The sequence below is a fragment of the Mustelus asterias genome, chromosome 6 (assembly GCF_964213995.1).
Source record: "Mustelus asterias chromosome 6, sMusAst1.hap1.1, whole genome shotgun sequence".
Lineage (NCBI taxonomy): Eukaryota > Metazoa > Chordata > Chondrichthyes > Carcharhiniformes > Triakidae > Mustelus > Mustelus asterias.
Genome location: NC_135806.1, coordinates 136,754,752 through 136,776,146, shown reverse-complemented (window position 1 = coordinate 136,776,146; position 21,395 = coordinate 136,754,752). Strand labels below are relative to the sequence as shown.

At 44.8% G+C, this 21,395-nt stretch overlaps 1 protein-coding gene across 5 annotated transcripts in view; it reads left to right on the top strand.

Moving 5' to 3' along the window:
* htt (huntingtin) overlaps window positions 1-21,395 on the top strand; it is a 222,177-nt gene that overhangs the window by 179,415 nt on the left and 21,367 nt on the right. For 4 of the 5 annotated variants that reach the window (XM_078215138.1, XM_078215136.1, XM_078215137.1 and 1 more), the window contains 10 exons: window positions 2,643-2,830; window positions 6,061-6,187; window positions 6,428-6,531; window positions 9,012-9,166; window positions 9,479-9,618; window positions 10,089-10,171; window positions 10,640-10,770; window positions 13,907-14,036; window positions 17,894-18,049; window positions 20,769-20,959. In XM_078215138.1, coding sequence (XP_078071264.1) covers window positions 2,643-2,830; window positions 6,061-6,187; window positions 6,428-6,531; window positions 9,012-9,166; window positions 9,479-9,618; window positions 10,089-10,171; window positions 10,640-10,770; window positions 13,907-14,036; window positions 17,894-18,049; window positions 20,769-20,959 — 1,405 coding nt within the window. The remainder of the gene's footprint in view (window positions 1-2,642; window positions 2,831-6,060; window positions 6,188-6,427; window positions 6,532-9,011; window positions 9,167-9,478; window positions 9,619-10,088; window positions 10,172-10,639; window positions 10,771-13,906; window positions 14,037-17,893; window positions 18,050-20,768; window positions 20,960-21,395) is intronic. The other variant, XM_078215139.1, reaches the window with a different exon arrangement.

Genomic DNA, 21,395 nt, shown 5'->3' with positions numbered 1-21,395 from the left:
TGGCTCTGACACCCATCATAAAGTGTTTCAAAAGGTTAGTCATGGCACCAATAACTCTAGTCTCCCAGATTGCCTGGATCCACTAAGTTCGCCTATCGCCACGACAGGTCCACAACAGATGCCATCTCCCTGGCCCTACACATAACCCTGGAACACCTGGATAACGAGAGCACTTATGTCAGACTATTATTTATTGACCTCAGCTCAGCCTTCAATACCATTATCCCAACAAAACTCAGCTCCAAACTCCGTGACCTAGGATTAGGTTCCTCCTTATGCAACTGGATCCTAGACTTCCTAACCCACAGACCAGAATCAATAAGGATAGGTGACGACACCTCCTCCACTATTATCCTCAACACCGGTGTCCCACAAGGCTGTGTTCTCAGCCCATTACTATACCCTTTATACACCCATGACTGTGTGGCCAAATTCCCCTCCAATTCGATTTTCAAGTTTGCTGATGACACCACTGTAGTGGATTGGATCCCAAAGAATGACAAGATGGAGTAAAGAAAGGAGATAGAGGATCTGGTGAAATGGTGCGTTGACAATAATCTCTCCCTCAATGTCAGTAAAACAAAGGAGATAGTCATCGACTTCAGGAAATGTACTGGAGGACCTGCCCCGTCTACATCAACAGTGATGAAGTGGAAATGGTCGGGAACTGCAAGTTTCTAGATGTTCAGATCACTAACAATCTGTCCTGGTCCCTCCATGCTGATGCTATTGTTAATAAATGCTATCATTACTTTCTCAGTAAGTTAAAGAATTTCAGCATGTCCACTATGACTCACCAACTTTTACAGATGCACCATGGAAAGCATTCTTTCTGGTTGTATCACAGTCTGGTATGGCTCCTGCTCTGCCCAAGACTGCAAGGAACTACAAAAGGTCATGAATGTAGCCGATTCCATCAGGAAATCAACCTCCCATCCATCTGTCTGCACTTCCCACTGCTTCGGCAAAGCAGCCAACATAATTAAGGACCCCATGCACCCCGGACGTTCTCTCTCCCACCACCTTCCATTGGGAAAAAGATACAAAAGCATGATACAAAAGATATCTTTCTCATTTTTACCTCGCACCCCCCAAACCCCCCCAACATCTTTATCTGTCACAGCTTACCCTCTGATTTCTCTGCCGATTGGCCATTCATACCTTCTATTCTCTCTATGGACTGCCATTAGCAGCTTTTCCCCTGATTTCTGTGGCTATGACTCATCTTTCATTCCCTCACTCTACAGTATAAATATCTCCCACTTTCTGTGCCTTTTGGCTTTGACAAAGGGTCATCTGGACTCGAAACATCAGCTTTTTTCTCTCCTTACAGATGCAGCGAGCATTTTCTCTTTTCTCAAAAGTATGAGAACACGTACTAACCAACTCAAGAACAGCTTCTTCCCTTCTGCCATCAGACTTCTGAATGGACCTACCATGTATTGAGCTGATCTTTCTCTTCACCCTTCAGCACTATGTTCTGCATCCTCTCCTTTCCTTCTCCCCAATATATTCTATAAACGGTATGCTTGTTCTGTATCGTGCGCAAGAATCAATACTTTTCACTGTATACCAATACATGCAATAATTAATCAAATCAAATGTTGTTTCAGGGGGAAAAGGTGTTAACCAGTACATCAGGAGAACTACCTTGCTCTTCAAATAGTGCAATGAGTTCTCATCCATCTGAATAGGCAAATGGAACTTTGGTTTAATATCTCACCCAAAAGGGCACAGTAAGAAATCTCTCAACATCAGCTTTAACCTGGTGTTGTGAGACTTCTTACTGTGCCCACCCCAGTCCAATGCCGGCATCTCCACATGTCATCTAAAAGGGGGCACCTATGATAATGCAGCAATTCCTGAGCCTACGCCAACACCTCGATCCATACTATGAACTGAAATGCTAGAACAAGTGGATCAATTCATAATAGAGCTTTCTTTTAGTCGAAGATTTACTTTACATTGATGCTTCAGGATAAATAAATTCCTTTGGAAGGAATAGACAAAGATCTGTTCAAAGCTCTCCGTACAAGGGCGGCACGGTAGCACAGTGGTTAGCACTGCTGCTTCACAGCTCCAGGGACCTGGGTTCGATTCCCGGCTTGGGTCACTGTCTGTGTGGAGTTTGCACATTCTCCTCGTGTCTGCGTGGGTTTCCTCCGGGTGCTCTGGTTTCCTCCCACAGTCCAAAGATGTGCGGGTTAGGTTGATTGGCCATGCTAAAAATTGCCCTTAGTGTCCTGAGATGTGTAGGTTGGAGGGATTAGTGGGTAAATATGTAGGGATATGGGGGTAGGGCCTGGGTGGGATTGTGGTCGGTGCAGACTCGATGGGCCGGATGGCCTCTTTCTGTACTGTAGGGTTTCTATGATTCTATGAATGGCCTACAGACAAACTCCAATGAAGATGTTTGCTTGTGTGCTGGTCACACATCAAAGTCAAGTTATGGGAAATATTTTGAAATATTACAGAGATCTATTAAACCGATAAATAAATGCAATTATGTCTCTTCTGGTTAATGTTTTCAGTTGTGATCCTATTTGATTGGGGCAGTTATACTTGGCTGGAGCTGTAGTATTTTGGTTTGCAGTTGTTATTGAGGTTCTAATGTCTTGCCCTTTTTACCGTCTTCCTTTTAGGGTCCATGTGCATTACAAAGGCCTGTAATGTGATGACTGAAATGGTGGAGTGTCTCCAGTCTATACTGTCCTCTGGACATGTCAGCAACACAAGAATCCCAGCATTCCTGAACACGACTCTCAGGAATATTGGTATCAGCTTAGCCCGGCTGCCTCTGGTTAACAGCTACACCCGTACCCCTCCATTGGTGAGTATGGGTAACTTAGTTGTCCATCCTTGGCTTGAAGCATTTGTCTGAAGTCTTGATTGACCAGTAAGTAGCTGCAGTGTTGACATACTGACAGGAGAGATGGCACAGAGTAGTTTTCCCTTGCTGGGGTCATGTGGCACAGGCTCAGGATAAGGATCGTTTAGGACTGAGATGAGGAGAAATTTCTTCACTCAAAGGGTTGTAAATCTTTGGAATTCTGCACTCCAGAGATGCTGCTTCAAGGCTCAGGCAGATTTTGCTCTCTTGGAATTGGACCATATTGGGGAGCAGGTGGGAAAGTTGAGTTAAGGCAGAAGATAAGCTGCGATCTTATTTAACAGCAGAGCAGGCTCAAGGAGCTGTACGGTCAATTGTTCCTCCTATTTCTTACACTATTTGTTCTTAAAAGGATATGCAAATCGATCGTGCTTCACATGTAGATGACAGATGGATTTTTGTTGGGTAATTTTGGAGGCACATTCTGCTCCAGATAAATGTATTGTTTTAAGACCTGACTATTGTGCTGCATTTCCTCAGTGGTGGAAAAGGAAATAACAATAGTGTTGAGAATCTGATATAAAAACGGACAGTTGTGAAACAATCCAGTCATTGTCTGAAAATTGGGTTCATGCTTTGGGTGTGAAATCTTCATTAGAATGTTTGGTTTGATTTGATTTATTATTGTCACATGTATTAACTTGCAGTGAAAAGTATTGTTTCTTGCGCGCTATACAGACAAAACATACCGTTCATAGAGAAGGAAACAAGAGAGTGCAGAATGTGGTGTTACAGTCATAGCTAAGGTGTAGAGAAAGATCAACTTAATGCAGGGTAAGTCCATTCAAAAGTCTGACAGCAGCAGGGAAGAAGTTGTTCTTGAGTCGGTTGGTACGTGATCTCAGACTTCTGTATCTTTTTCCCGAAGGAAGAAGGTGGAAGAGAGAATGTCTGGGGTGTGTGGGATCCTTAATTATGCTGGCTGCTTTGCCGAGGCATCGGGAAGTGTAGACAGAGTCAATGAATGGGAGGCTGGTTTGCATGATGGATTGGGCTCATTCACGACCTTTTGTAGTTTCTTGCGGTCTTGGGCAGAGCAGGAGCCATACCAAGCTTGATACAACCAGAAAGAATGCTTTCTATGGTGCATCTGTAAAAGTTGGTGAGAGTCGGAGCTGACATGTCAAATTTCCTTAGTAGAAAGTAGAGGCGTTGGTGAGCTTGCTTAACCATAGTGTCGGCATGGGGGGGACTAGGACAGGTTGTTGATGATCTGGACACCTAAAAACTTGAAGCTCTCGACCCTTTCTACTTCGTTCCCATTGATGTAGACAGGGGCATGTTCTCCTTTACGTTTCCTGAAATCAATGACAATCTCCTTCGTTTTGTTGACATTGAGGTAGAGATTATTGTTGCCACACCAGTTGACCAGATTTTCTATCTCATTCCTGTACTCTGTCTCATCATTGTTTGAGATCTGACCCACTACAGTGATATTAGCAGCAAACCTGAAAATCAAATTGGAGGGGAATTTGGCCACACAGTTATAGGTGTATAAAGAGTATAGTAGGGGGCTGAGAACACAGCCTTGTGGGGCACCGGTGTTGAGGATGATCGTGGAGGAGGTGTTGTTGCCTATCCTTACTGATTGTGGTCTGTGAGTTAGGAAGTTCAGGATCCAGTCACAGAGGGAGGTGCCGAGGCCCAGGCCATGGAGTTTGGAATGTGGAGACCCTGTGGACAGACTATTGATTCATTTTCTCGCATTTTCTGTTTGTATTTAGCATTTCCTTCATGTTTTAGTACAGCTGCTATATTAAATTTAATCATTGATTTTCATTAGATTTTTTTGGTTGATCAAACTTCCAGCTACAATGCCTTTGAAGAACTTGCCTAATGGAGTATATTTTGGGCAATTGAACCTTAATCCAAGTAAAACGTCCTAATCAAATTTTTTGCAGTTTCCATAGTTCTTCAATCCCTTATCCTTCACCCACCAAGTCTAATCATCAATGTTGACATTTATCCAACCACAATCCTTTGGAAATGAATTCACGACTCTCTAGCAAAATCTTCCTCCTGCATTCTGTTTCATTTAATCTTACACTTGTGGTTCCTGGAAACAGCCCACTTTAAATATCCTGTCCTATACTTAATTTTAAATACTGCTCTCATATTGACCTGCATCATACTGGCAAAGAAACCCAACTTTCCGAACTTTTCTTGGTTATTTGTGGCAGCATGCTATCAGGCTCCTCCTCTAACCACACCTCCCTCGCTCTACTCTTCCTTTGAAAGCCTCAGGCTCACTGTGACCTAACCATCGCTTTATGCCTTTTCTCTTACCGTTTTGATGTCCTGCACTATGTGCCTTGTCTCTTATCCTTGGATTTTCATTGCATTATGGGATTACCCTGTTGTCAAGTTGTTAAAACCTGATGGTGCTCAGGTATGCTAATTTTCTTATCTCACCCCAGTTTAAATTCCTGTGGCTGCCAGACAGCCCAGCGAGCAATAACAAATTATCACTGACCGAACTTTAGTCAGGCTGCATTTGGAATGTTGTGTGTAGTTCTGGTCACCACACTACCAGAAGGACATGGATGCTTTGGATAGGGTGCAAAGAAGGTTTACTAGGATGTTGCCTGGTTTGGAGGGTTTTAGGTACGAAGAGAGGTTGGATAAACTTGGATTATTTTCACTGGAAAGATGGAGACTGAGGGGCGACCTGATAGAGGTCTACAAAATTATGAAAGGCATATACTGGGTGGATAGTCAGAGGCTTTTCCCAGGGTGGAAGTGTCAATTACAAGAGGGCACAAGTCTAAGGTGAGAGGTGGTAAGCTTAGGGGAGACGTGCGGGGAAGTTTTTTCACAGAGGGTGGTGGGTGTCTGGAACTCGCTGCCAGTGGAAGTGGTGGAAGCAGGCACATTAGCAACATTCAAGCTGTATCCTGATAGACACACAAACAGGAGGTGAACAGAGGGATAGAAACCACGTATCGGTGTAGGCTTAGTCAGCCGAAGGTCCTGTTCCGGTGCTGTATTGTTCTTTGGCTTACTGTCAAAAACTTTGCAGCAGAAGGCTCTATGTTTCAGACATCTTGAGCATCATTTAATCTGGGTCAAGATTTGCAGACCAAACAAGTAGTTTTGAACTTGCATGTCACTAACTTCGGTACATGCAGACAATGTTCCCTCTCCGTTAACTCACAATCAACTTTCCTCAGGTGTGGAAGTTGGGATGGTCACCACAAGCTGGGGGTGAATTTGGTACAACTCTGCCTGAAATTCCCGTCGAGTTTCTTCAGGAAAAAGAGGTCTTCAAAGAGTTCATCTATAGGATAAACGTTCTTGGTAAGTGGCAAAAACTTAGGAGAAAATAGATCCTTGCCTGGATTTTACTGGCTGCTGTTCATTTGCTTAGATTCGGACAATTTCATTTGAAGTGGCTTTCATGGTGCACCATTGTGTTGTGGTTTTTATTGTGCTCTTGGCCTTTGACCCTGTGCCAAAGCTTTGATTGAGATAAATGTAACTGCTTTGAAATGCAGGAGTCACAAATACCCGCGGTACAATTGGCTTCTTTTGTTTCAGGGTGGACCAGCCGCACTCAGTTTGAGGAAACCTGGGCAACCCTTCTTGGTGTGCTTGTGACTCAACCACTCGCGATGGACCAGGAAGAGGAGGTTCCTCAAGAGGTACAATCAAGTGGAAATGGAGATTAGAGGCACAGGGAAATGTGGAATTCATATTTTGGGGTTGAAGGAGTTGGTGTTGCACTGAACTGGGTATCTTGAGTTCAGTTCCCCCATTCATTTGCTCGTTCTCCTGAACAGCTGGGTTTCTGACCTGGGCTATGTCGCTGGATGCACAGAGGTCAGACACTTGGGGTGGCACAGTGATTAGCACTGCTGTCTCACAGCTCCAGGGACCCGAGTTCGATTCCCGGCTTGGGTCATTGTGCGGAGTCTGCACGTTCTCCCCGTATCTGCGTGAGTTTCCTCCGGGTGCTCCGACTTCCTCCCACGGTCCAAAAGAAGCACTGGTTAGGTACATTGGCCATGCTAAATTCTCCCTCAGTGTACCCAACCAGGCACCGGAGTGTGGCGACTGGGGAATTTTCATAGCAACTTCATTGCAGTGTTAATGTAAGTCTACTTGTGACTAATAAATAAACTTTACTTGCTTGGTGAAAATTGGAGAGATACTGGGTTACGTAGGAACATAAGAAATAGGAAGGAGCAGGCCATTCGGCTCCTCAAGTCTGCCCTGCCATTCAACTTGATCATTGCTGATCTTCTCAGTGCCAGCTCCCTGCACTATTCACGCATCCCTTGATATCTTCAGTATCTAGAAAAACCTTTTAAATTTCTCACTGATATATCAGATAAATTCACATTCCTTCCACTCCTACCAAGGGGGCATGTTCAAAAGGAGGGTGATTCAGAAGGGGCAATTTTTGGCTGTCAAAACTGGCTGGGAGAGAATCCAATGTCATTTTTAAAACAAATCTTGAACAGTGTTGACCCACCTCCGATATACCCACTTCTGGGTTTAACGGAGGCAGGACAGTGAGTGGGCAGCCAGTCCCAGGAAGCAGACTGACCGTTAAAAGAATTATAACAAAGTTGGGAGCCTCTCGTTGAACCTGTCCAAATAGGTTTCCCAGGTCTCGGGGAAATATGGCAGCTCAAAGGAGACAAGGGCAGCTTTGGGGACAAGCTAAATGCCTTTACAGCACTGCTTGTGAGTGAAGAGGAGCAGGAGTTCTTCCCCTAAACACGTCAAACGTACCTACTTCCTTACAATAGATACCACCCCTTTTTTGCAGTCGGATCCCATCCCTCAACTGTATCAGACAGCCTTCATCAGATTGGAACAGCCTCGGAAACTGACCCTGCCCCAGGATCTGATCGCAGCATTGCCCTCTCCAGATCAGGGATTGGACATTACCCCTCACCAAGGTCCAGAGCACCCACCCCCAAATATCCAACCAACACAGCAGCAAATTCCTTACCTACACATGCCCCAGCTCCTGTTTCTGAGGCCGCCTCCAGAGCATTAGCTGTCCAACAGTCGATCAGTTAGGTTGGCCTCTGGATTGGGAACTTGGTGAAAAGCAAGAGTCACATGTTATGCTGGTAAAACTCAATGTTCAGAGAAATTCAGGCTTCGAGGTTCCTTAACCAAAGCTCCTTCCCCTCCAATCCTAGCAACGAAATCTGTCCCCAGCAATATTGGAACAACAGAACCAGTGTTGCAGCTCAGTCCCCAAGAATCTGCTTCTGCTGCCATTTGAGGAAGAGAGTTCCAAAGACACTCAACCCGCAGAGAAAAATCCCTCCTTATCTTGGTCCGAGATAGGCTGCCCTTTATTTTTAAACAGTGACTCCTAGTACTAGGTTCCCTCAGAAGGGGAAATATCTTCTCCATATCTATCCTGTCAAAGCCCCTCAGGATTTTAATGTTTCAATCAAGTCCTGTCATACGCTTCTAAACTCCAGCAGATATTGAGTAGTAAGCTGTATTAGTAGTGAGATGGATTAGTATTGGTAACGTTTTTATTTCAGCAGTAGCAAGGGTAACTAGTTGCCAAATTCTAAGTTAAACCTAGGCTATTTAGGGTTGATGTTAGGAGTACTACTTCATACAAAGAACTCTCTCCCCTCGTCCCGTCCTCAAGAAAATGCTGTTTAGGTTGGGAGTCGATTGAAAATTTCAAATCAGATTAATAGGTGTTTCCAAGCAAAGGTTTGCGAAGCCAAGGTGGGTTGATGCAGTTAAGGTAGAAATGAGCCATGTTGAATGGTACAGTAAGAAGTCTCACAACACCAGGTTAAAGTCAAACAGGTTTATTTGGTAGCACGAGCTTTCGGAGCGCCGCTCCTTCTTCACCTAATGAAAGAGCGGCGCTCCGAAAGCTCGTGCTACCAAATAAACCTGTTGGACTTTAACCTGGTGTTGTGAGACTACTTACTGTGCCTACCCCAGTCCAACGCCGGCAACTCCACATCATGTTGAATGGTGAAACACACTGGAGGGCTGAATGGCCTCTTCCTGTTCCTGCGAGCAGCTGACCCCGTACACCTCTTTGTTACTATTTGGATGCCTATTTTTTTTTACCCTGGTGAAATCCATTCCTCTTTTGTAACAGCAGCCTCTTCATTATTTTATTAAGGAGGATACGGAGAGGACCCAGATTAATATTCTTGCAGTGCAAGCGATAACGTCCTTGGTGCTAAGTGCTATGTCAATTCCAGTGGCGGGGAACCCAGCCACCAGCTGTCTTGAACATCAGCCTCGTAATAAAGCTCTGAAGGCTCTGGACACGAGGTGAGTTATATAGTATATCCAGCTATAGGCATGACAATTACTTTTCATCTGTAAAAATGCCTGTCATTGCAACAACGAGTATTTATATTGTTCCTTTAACGCAGCAAAACTTTCCAAGCTGTTTCCCAGGATGAGTATCAATCACAAGTTCATGAATCTTTCAGTTTGTGAATAGTTCAGCATCTGTTCTCCTTGCCTGATTTCTTGAACTTTGACATGGTTTTGGGTGAAGTACCGGTAAAGCCTGCTGTTATTTTCTTATTGATGCATGTTTGATGGCTGAGCTAATGCTTTTGACAAACCCGTTCACAGGTTCGGAAGAAAACTTAGTGTCATTCGAGGGATAGTGGAGCGGGAAATCCAAGCAATGGTATCAAAAAGGGACAACATAGCATCACACTACCCTTATCAGGCATGGGATCCCGTTCCATCCCTCTCCCATTTAACATCTGGTACGTTGTGCTTGTAATATTCAACTCGCCATTTCACCATTCTTGGTCTGTTGAATTTCCTAACTTGTAGCTTCGGATTAGCTTCAAACTACTCCTTAAGTGATGTTTATGCTCAGTATGGAGGTAGGGCACAGGAATGAATAATCTCCAATGTATATTCTGTGTTGGACCAAGAGCATGCAATTAGATCTTTCTGTAATCCAGAGAAAGAGTTGTAAGTGAGGGAGCCTGAGCGAGAGGAACAGCTGGATTACATTGTAAAGCTAAGTTTTATTAAATAACACTATGTTGAACTCAGCAATGATGTAGATGTTGGAATGTTTCCCAACATTGCCTAAAGTAAGTAGAGAGGTTTAGAATGAACAAACTCAGCCATAACCTTCAATTATAATTAATTATAACATATTATTTACGGGAACTGTTTTCACTCCATTTATTGTGTGTATTTTTTTTTACTTTATTACAACTAGGTGTCTTGATCAGTCATGAGAAGCTTTTGCTGCAGATAAACACAGAACGGGAAATGGGGAACATGGACTATAAACTGGGGCAGGTATAGTAAAAGTGTGTGTGATATTTGGTGTCCGTAGGTTATTATGAAGTGGAGAATATTGCAGCTCGAGCTCTACTCTGTCCCTGCCCTTTATTTGTGTTTGTGCATTTTCACAGATAGCAGGAAGGAAGTTACTGTGTTGTGACGTGGTGTAGCAGCTCTGAAATTTAAACCCTCCTTTTGTAGAACGGCCAAGTTGCACTAACTATGATTACCCAATTTAACAAGAACCAAGAAGCAAAACTGTGGGCCAATAATTCAATTAAATCACTGACTTCTGGTTGGTTTTATATGGGTTTTGCAGCCTGGCCTTTTGTTGAAGTTGATTGACTAGGCTTCTGGGTGGAGAGTGGAAACCAGTGGGAGGGTTGCTGCAAAACTTAGGACTTTCAGAAGAGAAAATACTTGGTAAATAATGTTCTTCAATCTTGACGGTGAATTCATGAGGTGTTTGTCCCCTGTGTCCAGGTCTCCATTCATTCTGTTTGGCTGGGCAACAACATAACCCCCTTGAGAGAAGAGGAGTGGGATGAAGATGAGGAAGATGAAAGTGATGTGCCTGCTCCATCTTCACCTCCAACCTCTCCAATTAATTCCAGGTCAGTCTAGAATTGCCACCAATAAGTGGTGCTTTAATTCCTGTCACTGTGTTAGACAGTCAGTGTTACTGAACCCATCATACAGGGGTCTCGCTGAGCCACCTTTATACAGTTTTAGCAAAAGGATTAGAACCTTGCCCTATGAACCAAGTGGGCACAGAGCACAGGCAAACTTTGCAAAGGGAAAAATGGAGATCTGGAATCACGCAATAGTAAATAGTTGTTTGATACTACAGAACTTGAATATTGTTGAAAAAAGATATTTTTGTCAAAGCTTTTTGTCTTGTATTCATCAGGATATTCACAAGAATATAATGTGAACTTGCCAACCAATCAGCACTCTCTTCTCATACAGCATAAATTTGTCAATTTCCCTTGCATTGTGTTCTTGTGAAGGTCCTGATGAGTGCAAGAGAAAAAAATCTCCTTTTTTTCCCCTTTCCAGCAATACTCATGGGTAGTAAATATGTGCTCTAGTAAGTGCAGCAGATTTATTATTTTGGTCTATCAGATGCCCCAATGTGCACAGTCCAATTTGCCATCGAGTCTCCAGACCATGTGACTGAAAATTTCACAGGTACAGACTTATGTTTGATTGATGAGGGATGTACAGTCGCTCCATATAGGAACTCCATTCCCTAAATTCAGTAAAGCCCCATCCGCCTTGGATACGGGGATGGTGCTAGAGGCCTGGAGGATTGCAAGTACTACACCCCTGTTTGGGGGAATAGAAAGGAGAATTCAACCAGGCAACTCGTTTGCAGATGATACAAAACTTGAAAACGTAATAACAGTCTTGAGGAGGACATATATTGGTGAAATGGGTAAACACAGGGTAGGTGAAATTTAACACACAGATGTGAAGTGATACATTTTGGTGGGAAGAATGAAGAGACAATATAAAACAAATGGTACAATTATAAAACAGCTGCAGGAACAGAGACACAGGTGTGTGTACATCAATCTTGGAAGATGGTAGGACAAGTTGGAAAGGCAATTATAATAGTAAATGGGGTCCTTGGCTTTTTTAATAGAGGAATAGAGCAAGGGAATTATGCTAAACCTTTATCAAACACTCAAACACCCATATGGAGTTTTGTCATCCGGTTCTCGGCACATTTTAGTAGGGATGACGAGGCTTTGGAGAGCGTGCAGAAGAGATTTGCTAAAATGTTCCAGGGATGAAGAATTTGAGTTCTATAAGGAGACTGGTAAGCTAGGATTGTTCTCCTTGCAGTAGAAGATGTTAAGAGATTTGATAGAGTTGTTTAAAATCATAAAATCTCTACATTGCAGAAGGAGGCCATTTGGCCCATTGAGTCTGCACTGACGACAATCCCACTAGGCCACACCCCCTCAACCTCACCGATTTACCCTGGTAATCCCTCTGACACGGGTAATTTAGCATGGTCAATCAACCTAACCCACACGTGTTTGGACTGTGGGAGGAAACCCACGCAGACACGGGGAGAACGTGCAAACTCCACACAGTGACCCAAGGCCGGAATCGAACCCAGGTCCCTGGCGCTGTGAGGCAGCAATGCTAACTACTGTGCCACCGTGCCTCCCCTGAAAATCCTGAATGACCAACTAACATTGCCAGCACAGAGTACTTGGTATCAGTTTTCAGGTTGTCTGACATCAAGTAGGAAGAATGCCATCCTCCCAGTGGATCATCCTGTCCCAAGTGTCAACAACTCAGACTGGCTGTTCAATCAAAAGTGCTCTGGAGTATTGTGAACTCATCAGTTATTGGATTACTGCGCCTGCCACATAGAATCAGCCCCCGTTCCAATCTCTCAGCACCAGGGACCCAGATTCAATTCTAGCCTTGGGTCACTGTCTGTGTGGAGTTTCCACATTCTCCCCGTGTCTGCGTGGGTATCCTCCGGGTGCTCCGGTTTCCTCCCACAGTCCAATGATGTGCGGGTTAGGTTGATTGGCCATGCTAAATTGTCCCTTAGTGTCAAGGGGATTAGGAGGGTAAATAGAGGGTTACGGGGATAGAGCCTGAGTGGAATTGTGGTCGGTTCAGACTCGATGGGCCGAATGGTCTCCTTCTGCACTATAGGCTTTCTGAGTGGTGAGCGTGGTCAAATTCTGGCTTTCAGATAAGTGACTCACGATTCTTATCCATAAGCATGTTGAGTCCAGAGACAGTAAGGCCAATCGCGCAATCCCCTGTCGCTGCTAAGATTAGCTGGTTCAGCATCAGCCTACAAGCTTGTGGTTTGAATGGCGCAGTGCCACTATCACATGCCGCATGTACCAGATTGGGGGGGATTAACAAAAGCCTAATGCAGTGAGAATTTCATAGCTCTCAATACCTGTGCAAAATGTGTCCTGGCAGCATCCGTCTGTCACCGTGGCGATCACAGGATTGATCAGATAGAGTGCTTCAGCTGATTAGCTTAGCTGTTCCTGAATTCTACAACAACAACTTGCATTTACAAAGCACCTTTTTAGTAGTAAGATGCCCCAAGGCACTTCACGAGAGTGTAATCAGCCACAGAGGAGATGTTCGGACAGGTGGCCAAGAACATGGTCAGAAATAGATTTTCTGGGGGGGGTGCGTGGGTGAGCTGTAGTCAGGGGAGGGGTAAAGAGACACAGATGTTGAGGAAGAGTGTTCCAGAGCAGAGCTTAGGGGCTAACCATTTGAAGGCAAGGCAATTAACATTGGAGATGTACAGGATGCTTGTAATTGGAGGAGTGTAGGAATCTTGGAGGGTTGCTGTCCTAGAGGAGGTTTGAGGTAGGGAAGGGTGAGACCATAGAGGGATTTGAAAACAAGGATGAGAAGTTTAAAACAGGGTGTTGCTGGACTAGAAGCCAGTGTAGATCAGCGAGCATCTCCTGCTTACAGCCTCCAGTGTTCTGAACAAATGGGCAGTACCCTGTTTCCACATGATTCCTAAAGCACCATCTGCGATGCGGCACTCCCTCAGTACTGCACTGTGTCAATGTCAATTATATGCACAACTGCCTGAGAGGTGAGCTTGCTGTCTGCTGAGTCAAGCTGACCTACGCAGATAGCACTGATACGCACACAGGTTATCATCCATCTTCATTCTGCCGCAATGTTGTTTCTAGCATGTTTGAATAGCCTTTAATATTTACCACACTTTATTTCCAGGAAGCATCGAGCTGGGGTTGACATTCATTCATGTTCTCAATTCCTGTTGGAACTCTACAGTCAGTGGATCCTTCCCACAAACACTGGCAAGAAAACTCCCGTTGTCCTGGTCAGTGAGGTGGTGAGATCGGTAAGTATGGGATCTGATTGTGGAACAGGAATCTTTTTCAGGGCACTTTGTAATAGAACATAGAACATAGAAAGCCACAGCACAAACAGGCCCTTCGGCCCACAAGTTGCGCCGATCACATCCCCACCTCTAGGCCTATCTATAGCCCTCAATCCCATTAAATCCCATGTACTCATCCAGAAGTCTCTTAAAAGACCCCAACGAGTTTGCCTCCACCACCACCGACGTCAGCCGATTCCACTCACCCACCACCCTCTGAGTGAAAAACTTACCCCTGACATCTCCTCTGTACCTACCCCCCAGCACCTTAAACCTGTGTCCTCTCGTAGCAACCATTTCAGCCCTTGGAAATAGCCTCTGAGAGTCTACCCTATCCAGACCTCTCAACATCTTGTAAACCTCTATCAGGTCACCTCTCATCCTTCGTCTCTCCAGGGAGAAGAGACCAAGCTCCCTCAACCTATCCTCATAAGGCATGCCCCCCAATCCAGGCAACATCCTTGTAAATCTCCTCTGCACCCTTTCAATGGCTTCAACATCTTTCCTGTAATGAGGTGACCAGAACTGCGCGCAGTACTCCAAGTGGGGTCTAACCAGGGTCCTATAAAGCTGCAGCATTATCTCCCGACTCCTAAACTCAATCCCTCGATTAATGAAGGCTAGTACGCCGTACGCCTTCTTGACCGCATCCTCCACCTGCGAGGCCGATTTAAGAGTCCTATGGACCCGGACCCCAAGGTCCTTCTGATCCTCTACACTGCTAAGAATGGTACCCTTCATATTATACTGCTGCTTCATCCCATTGGATCTGCCAAAATGGATCACCACACACGTAATGCCCAAAGTTCGGTGATTACTTTTCCCTCTGCCCACTATCACATGTCGCATGTGCCAGATTGAGCCGCTCAGGTGAATGAAACTGTTTAGAAAAAGTCAGCTTGTCCCTTGCTGGTCTTTGTGGGTCAGGACCACCTTGTGCTGAGAAAAAAGAACTTGCATTGGTATAGTTGTAATTGTGACAGTCAAGTGGTACACAGCAAGATCCCACAAACAACAGTGTGATAATGGTCAGATCTGTTTTTATGCTCGGCAAGTTTAGCAGCATCTGTGGATGGAGGAACAGAGTTAACATGTCAGGCCTGTGACCTTCCGTTAGATTCATCAATTTAAATATGCTTTTCAAAAGCAAAGTAGATTCTAGAAGCCAATAAATTCCCTATTTTTGACTCTTAAATATTCAGTAAGCAATGAATATTTTTCCATTAAGATCCTGGATTGCGAAGTACTGGATTAAGTCCAGTACATGGAGTATTGTGTCCAGTTCTGAGCATCACATTTGAGGAAGGATGTGAGGGGCGGGTGTGGAAAGGATTCCCGAGTATGATTATAGTGTTGAGGTACTTCAGTTACATGGATAGATTGGGAGTCAGGCTGTTAGAATCATAGAATCCTACAGTGCCTAAGGAGGCCATTCAGCCCATCCAGTCTGCACTGACCACAATCACACCCAGGCCTAATCCACATAACCCCATGGATTTACCCTAGCTTGACCCCCTGACACTAAGTGGCAATTTAGCATGGCCGATCCACCTAACTTGCACATCTTTGGACAGTGGGAGGAAACCGGAGCACCCAGAGGAAATCCACACAGACACTGGGAGAATGTACAAACTCCACACAGGGACCCAAGCCAGGAATCGAACCCGGGTCCCTGGTGCTGTGAGGCAGCAGTGCTAACCACTGTGCCACCGTGCTGTCCCTGTTCTCCTTGGAGAGGAGAAAATTGAGTGGCCGATTTGATCATGAGGCATCTAGGCAGAGTGGATGAGGAGAAACTGTTCCTATTGGCAAAAGGGTCGAGAACCAGAGGACACCAATGAGGGTGATTGTCAGAATCAGAAACAACACGAGGGATATCAGCAATGAGTTGTTAGTATCTGAAATGCACTGTCAGAGAGTGGCGGAGCCAGATTCAATCGTGGCTTCTGAAAAGGTTAGCCAATTATCCAAAGAGACAAAATTTGCATTGCAACTTTCAAAGGCGGGGGAATGGGACTGGATGAATTTCCCTTAGGGTGAGCTGGGATGTACACAACAGGCTGTATAGTTGCCTTCTGTGCTGTAAACTGTCTATGATCGGGTTTTAAGATGCTGCATTTGTGAAGTGCAAGAGTGGTCTTTTACCCATATTACAGCATCCAGGAGAAGACACCGCACATACGCCGCGATCTCTGGCATGCTAGGGTAATTCTTGGCATGCCCAAATGAACTATTGCAACCAGGATAAATGCAAGTCGAGTGGGATGGAGGATGAGGGTCAGTGGTGTCAATGTGCTACTAATCAGAGTGTAGCCATCACCTCGTTAAGAGAATTCCAGTAAAACCTGTAACATTGATTGTGTTATAAAAAGAAATACCTGGCATACTTGGGGGGGGGGGGGGGGGGGGTTGGTAGTGGTGGGGTTGAGTTCCTTATACGTCTGTAGCTCTGAAGTAGAGGCTCACAATAAGACAGCTTGAACCTAAAGGCCAGTGTAAAGTGATTCTTCCACCACAGCCATTTATCATGAGTAGAGTCAGAGAGGTTTACAGCATGGAAACAGGCCCTTTGGCCCAACTTGTCCATGCCACCCTTTTTTTTTAAAAACCCCAAAGCTAGTCCCAATTGCCCGCATTTGGCCCATATCCCTCTATACCCATAGTACCCATGTAACTATCTAAATGCTTTTTAAAAGATAAAATTGTACCCGCCTCTACTACTACCTCTGGCAGCTTGTTCCAGACACTCACCACCCTCTGTGTGAAAAAATTGCCCCTCTGGACACTTTTGTATCTCTCCCCTCTCACCCTAAACCTATGCCCTCTAGTTTTAGACTCCCCTACCTTTGGGAAAAGATATTGACTATCTACCTTGTCTATGAGTAACAGGTAGTTGGTGGGAAGAAAGCTGAAATAATAAAGAGGAGCTCACTGCGTTATTTTGTCCATTTTCACAGCATGTAATTTTTAAAAATTTGGCAGCAGAATGTGAAAGCCGATAAATTCACACTAATCTCATTCTAATCCAAGGTTTAAACTTCAACATTTATTTTCAAGTAAACTGCCTTGTTCCCTTTTAAAAGAGTTTCCGTTTCAGCAGCACTGTGTCTAATCTGACTGGAAGTATTTCACTCTTTCTGTCTACAGATGCTGCCTGATCTGCTGGGGGGGGTGATTTTTCCCATCCTGCCCGCCACGGGAATTTTAGCGGGCGGGGAGGGGGTGGACTGTGCAAAGGTCTGCTGTTGTGGGCAGGATTTTCTGGTTTTGGGGCAAGCGTGGCCGGAAAATCCCGCCCGCTGTGTATTTCCCAGAATCTTCTGTTTTAATTATCTTTGTGAGAGCTTTCGACCTTTTGTTCTAATATCTCACATGGCTCAGTGTTGAGTTTTGTTTGATAAAGCTCCTGTGAAGCATCCTGAGGTGTAATATAAAGGTGATATATAAATGCAAGTTGTTTTACAGACAAACTCTGTGTCTGATTGTGACACTCACTCATATGGTATCCAGCCTGTCCCCAGTTCCATTTTTTTAAAAAGACGTGCTTTCCTTCCTTTTTTATCTGTTAAGATCTTCTTCATCTCTTTACCTCCCTTTTCCCAGACCTTCCCTTCTCACTTTTTCCTTTCTGTTACCATCCCTCAGTCTGGAATATGCAGACATTGGGAATTTCTAATCTTTCTGGATTCTGCTGCAAGTCATGTTCTAACCATTTGACCTGCTGTAAGCTGTAGAGATATTTAAAATGCATAGGTGAGACTGAGCTCCCATTGGAAAGATTTCTTGCAAAGACCATGAGATGTGTGTTTTTGTTGCAGCTTTTGGCAGTCTCGGATTTGTTTACTGAGCGGACCCAGTTTGAGATGATGTACAGCACTCTGACGGAGCTTCAGAAAATCCATCCAGCAGAAGATGAGATTTTGAATCAGTATCTGGTCCCCGCCATCTGCAAAGCAGCAGCTGTTCTGGGCATGGTAAGGACAACTGGGGCTTTGTCAGCGCTGGCGAAAGCTGCAGATAAGTATGTTGAAGTTTGTCGGAAATCCCATTGCTGTCCTGTTTGTAATGAAAAATCTCTGAACTGGACAGAAGTTTCCTTTAGGATTTTGGCTGTAATGTACAAAGGCAGCACGGTGGCACAGTGGGTTAGCACTGCTGCCTGACGGCTCCAGGGACCCGAGTCCGATTCCCGACTTGGGTCACTGTCTGTGTGGAGTCTGCACGTTCTCCCCATGTCTGCGTGGATTTCCTCTGGGTGCTCCGGTTTCCTCCCACAGTCCAAAGATGTGTGGGTTAGGTGCATTGACCGTGCTAAATTGCCCCTTAGTGTCCCGGGATGCGTAGGTTAGAGGGATTAGCGGGGTAAATAGGTGGGATTACACGGATAGGGCCTGAGTAGGATTCTTGTCGGTGCAGACTCGATGGGCCGAATGGCTTCCTTCTGCACTGTAGGGTTTCTATGATTTTTCATCCTCACTGTGTCCACATATATCTCCACATATATCCATTAGTAGACAGTTGGGAGAAATGCGCGAATAGCCCAGCAAAGAACAAAGAACAGTACAGCACAGGAAACAGGCCCTTCGGCCCTCCAAGCCTGTGCTGCTCCTTGGTCCAACTAGACCAATCGTTTGTATCCCTCCATTCCCAGGCTGCTCATGTGACTATCCAGGTAAGTCTTAAACGATGTCAGCGTGCCTGCCTCCATCACCCTGAGCCCGTGACCCCTCGTGATCGTCACCTCCGACCTGGGAAAAAGCTTCCCACTGTTCACCCTATCTATCCCCTTCATAATCTTGTACACCTCTATTAGATCTCCCCTCATTCTCCGTCTTTCCAGGGAGAACAACCCCAGTTTACCCAATCTCTCCTCATAGCTAAGACCCTCCATACCAGGCAACATCCTGGTAAACCTTCTCTGCACTCTCTCTAACGCCTCCACGTCCTTCTGGTAGTGCGGCGACCAGAACTGGACGCAGTACTCCAAATGTGGCCTAACCAGCGTTCTATACAGTTGCATCATCAGACTCCAGCTTTTATACTCTATACCCCGTCCTGTAAAGGCAAGCATACCATATGCCTTCTTCACCACCTTCTCCACTTGTGTTGCCACCTTCAAGGATTTGTGGACTTGCACACCTAGGTCCCTCTGTGTTTCTATACTCCTGATGACTCTGCCATTTATTGTATAACTCCTCCCTACATTATTTCTTCCAAAATGCATCACTTCGCATTTATCCGGATTAAACTCCATCTGCCACCTCTCTGCCCAATTTTCCAGCCTATCTATATCCTGCTGTATTGCCCGACAATGCTCTTCGCTATCCGCAAGTCCAGCCATCTTCGTGTCATCCGCAAACTTGCTGATTACACCAGTTACACCTTCTTCCAAATCATTTATATATATCACAAATAGCAGAGGTCCCAGTACAGAGCCCTGCGGAACACCACTGGTCACAGATGGAAAAAGACCCTTCGACCACTACCCTCTGTCTCCTATGGCCAAGCCAGTTCTCCACCCATCTAGCCACTTCTCCTTGTATCCCATGAGCCTTAACTTTCTTAACCAACCTGCCATGTAGGACTTTGTCAAATGCCTTACTGAAATCCATATAGACGACATCCACGGCCCTTCCTTCATCAACCGTTTTTGTCACTTCCTCAAAAAACTCCTCCAAATTTGTAAGGCACGACCTCCCTCTTACAAAACCATGCTGTCTGTCACTAATGAGATTGTTCCGTTCTAAATGCACATACATCCTGTCTCTAAGAATCCTCTCCAACAACTTCCCTACCACAGAAGTCAAGCTCACCGGCCTATAATTTCCTGGGTTATCCCTGCTACCCTTCTTAAACAACGGGACCACATTCGCTATCCTCCAATCCTCAGGGACCTCACCCGTGTCCAAAGAAGCGACAAAGATTTCCGTCAGAGGCCCAGCAATTTCATCTCTCGTCTCCCTGAGCAGTCGAGGATAGATGCCATCAGGCCCTGGGGCTTTGTCAGTTTTAATGTTCCCTAAAAGACCTAACACTTCCTCTCTTGTAATGGAGATTTTCTCTAACGGGTCAACACCTCCCTCCGAGACACTCCTGGTTAACAAGCCAGTCTCATCCAAACACAGTGCAGCCTACATAGCCCATCAGTCCATTGGCCTGGGAGGGGCAGTGAAACAGGAAGAGGAGATTGTGGATCACTTTAGGAAATTAACCTGAAAACCTGCCGAGACTCGAGATTGCAGCAACTGGCATCAATAATTAGGGCTCACTCTGATCCATTGTCTAACCAGATTGTCCTTGCCTGCCAGAAACACTTTCCTTTTGAAGGACTGAGGTGGATCCACAATTAATGCCATTGCAGAGACATTTTCTCCCACTGGAGATTTGGGCTTTGCTAACACTGGGCAGAGTGCAGTTGTTAAGACAAATGATGGGTGTATTTAAAGTGAAGCTGAATACGTTAATGGATCAGACAGGATTCAAAAGCTATGCCAGTTGGGTTAGATGATAGGGGACTGGAACATAAACACCATCAGGTGGCCTGAATGACCTGTTTCTCTCTCAGCTAAAAAAAAATCTACATAATTCTGTTTCATTAAAAAAAAAATTGCTTATAAATACTAGAACTTCAAACCAAAAGGTTAATGTTTTTGATGGGATAAATTTATAATTGCCCGTGTTGCTGTCTTGTAGGATAAGGCCATTGCAGAGCCAATAAGTCGCCTGTTGGAGACGACGATGCGGAGCACCCACATGCCATCCCGAATAGGAGCGCTGCATGGGATCCTGTACATCCTGGAGTGTGATCTATTGGATGAGACGGCAAAGCAGCTCATTCCAACCATCAGTGTTTATCTGCTGGCCAACCTGCGTGGAATTGCACAGTACGGGATTTATCCTAGTATTTTTGGATGGGTTGCATGTGCCTTGATTTTAGATCTTTAAGGAGAATCTTTCAAGTCAGCGGATAGTGAGGTTAAGAATGTTTCTTGCCATTGTATCTGATTGAAATACATTGTGTTCCAAAAAGGTATCTATTTTAAATTTGAAGAGACTGAAGAAGTTAAACATTACCTTCATTATTGAGATACACATTGATTTACGTTCACACACTAGTGCTTCCCTTTTGTAGGAAATGTACACACTTAAAATACTTTCAATCTGTGTCTCTACAGTGACTGCCTCCTCATTCTTATTTAAGGAAACTTGCGTATAATTTGCAACAAAGGTTATAAATCCTTAACAATAAGAAAATAAAAAACTACAGATGCTGTAAATCTGAACTCAAAGTAGAAAAGAAAGTTCAGCACTCCCAGTTTT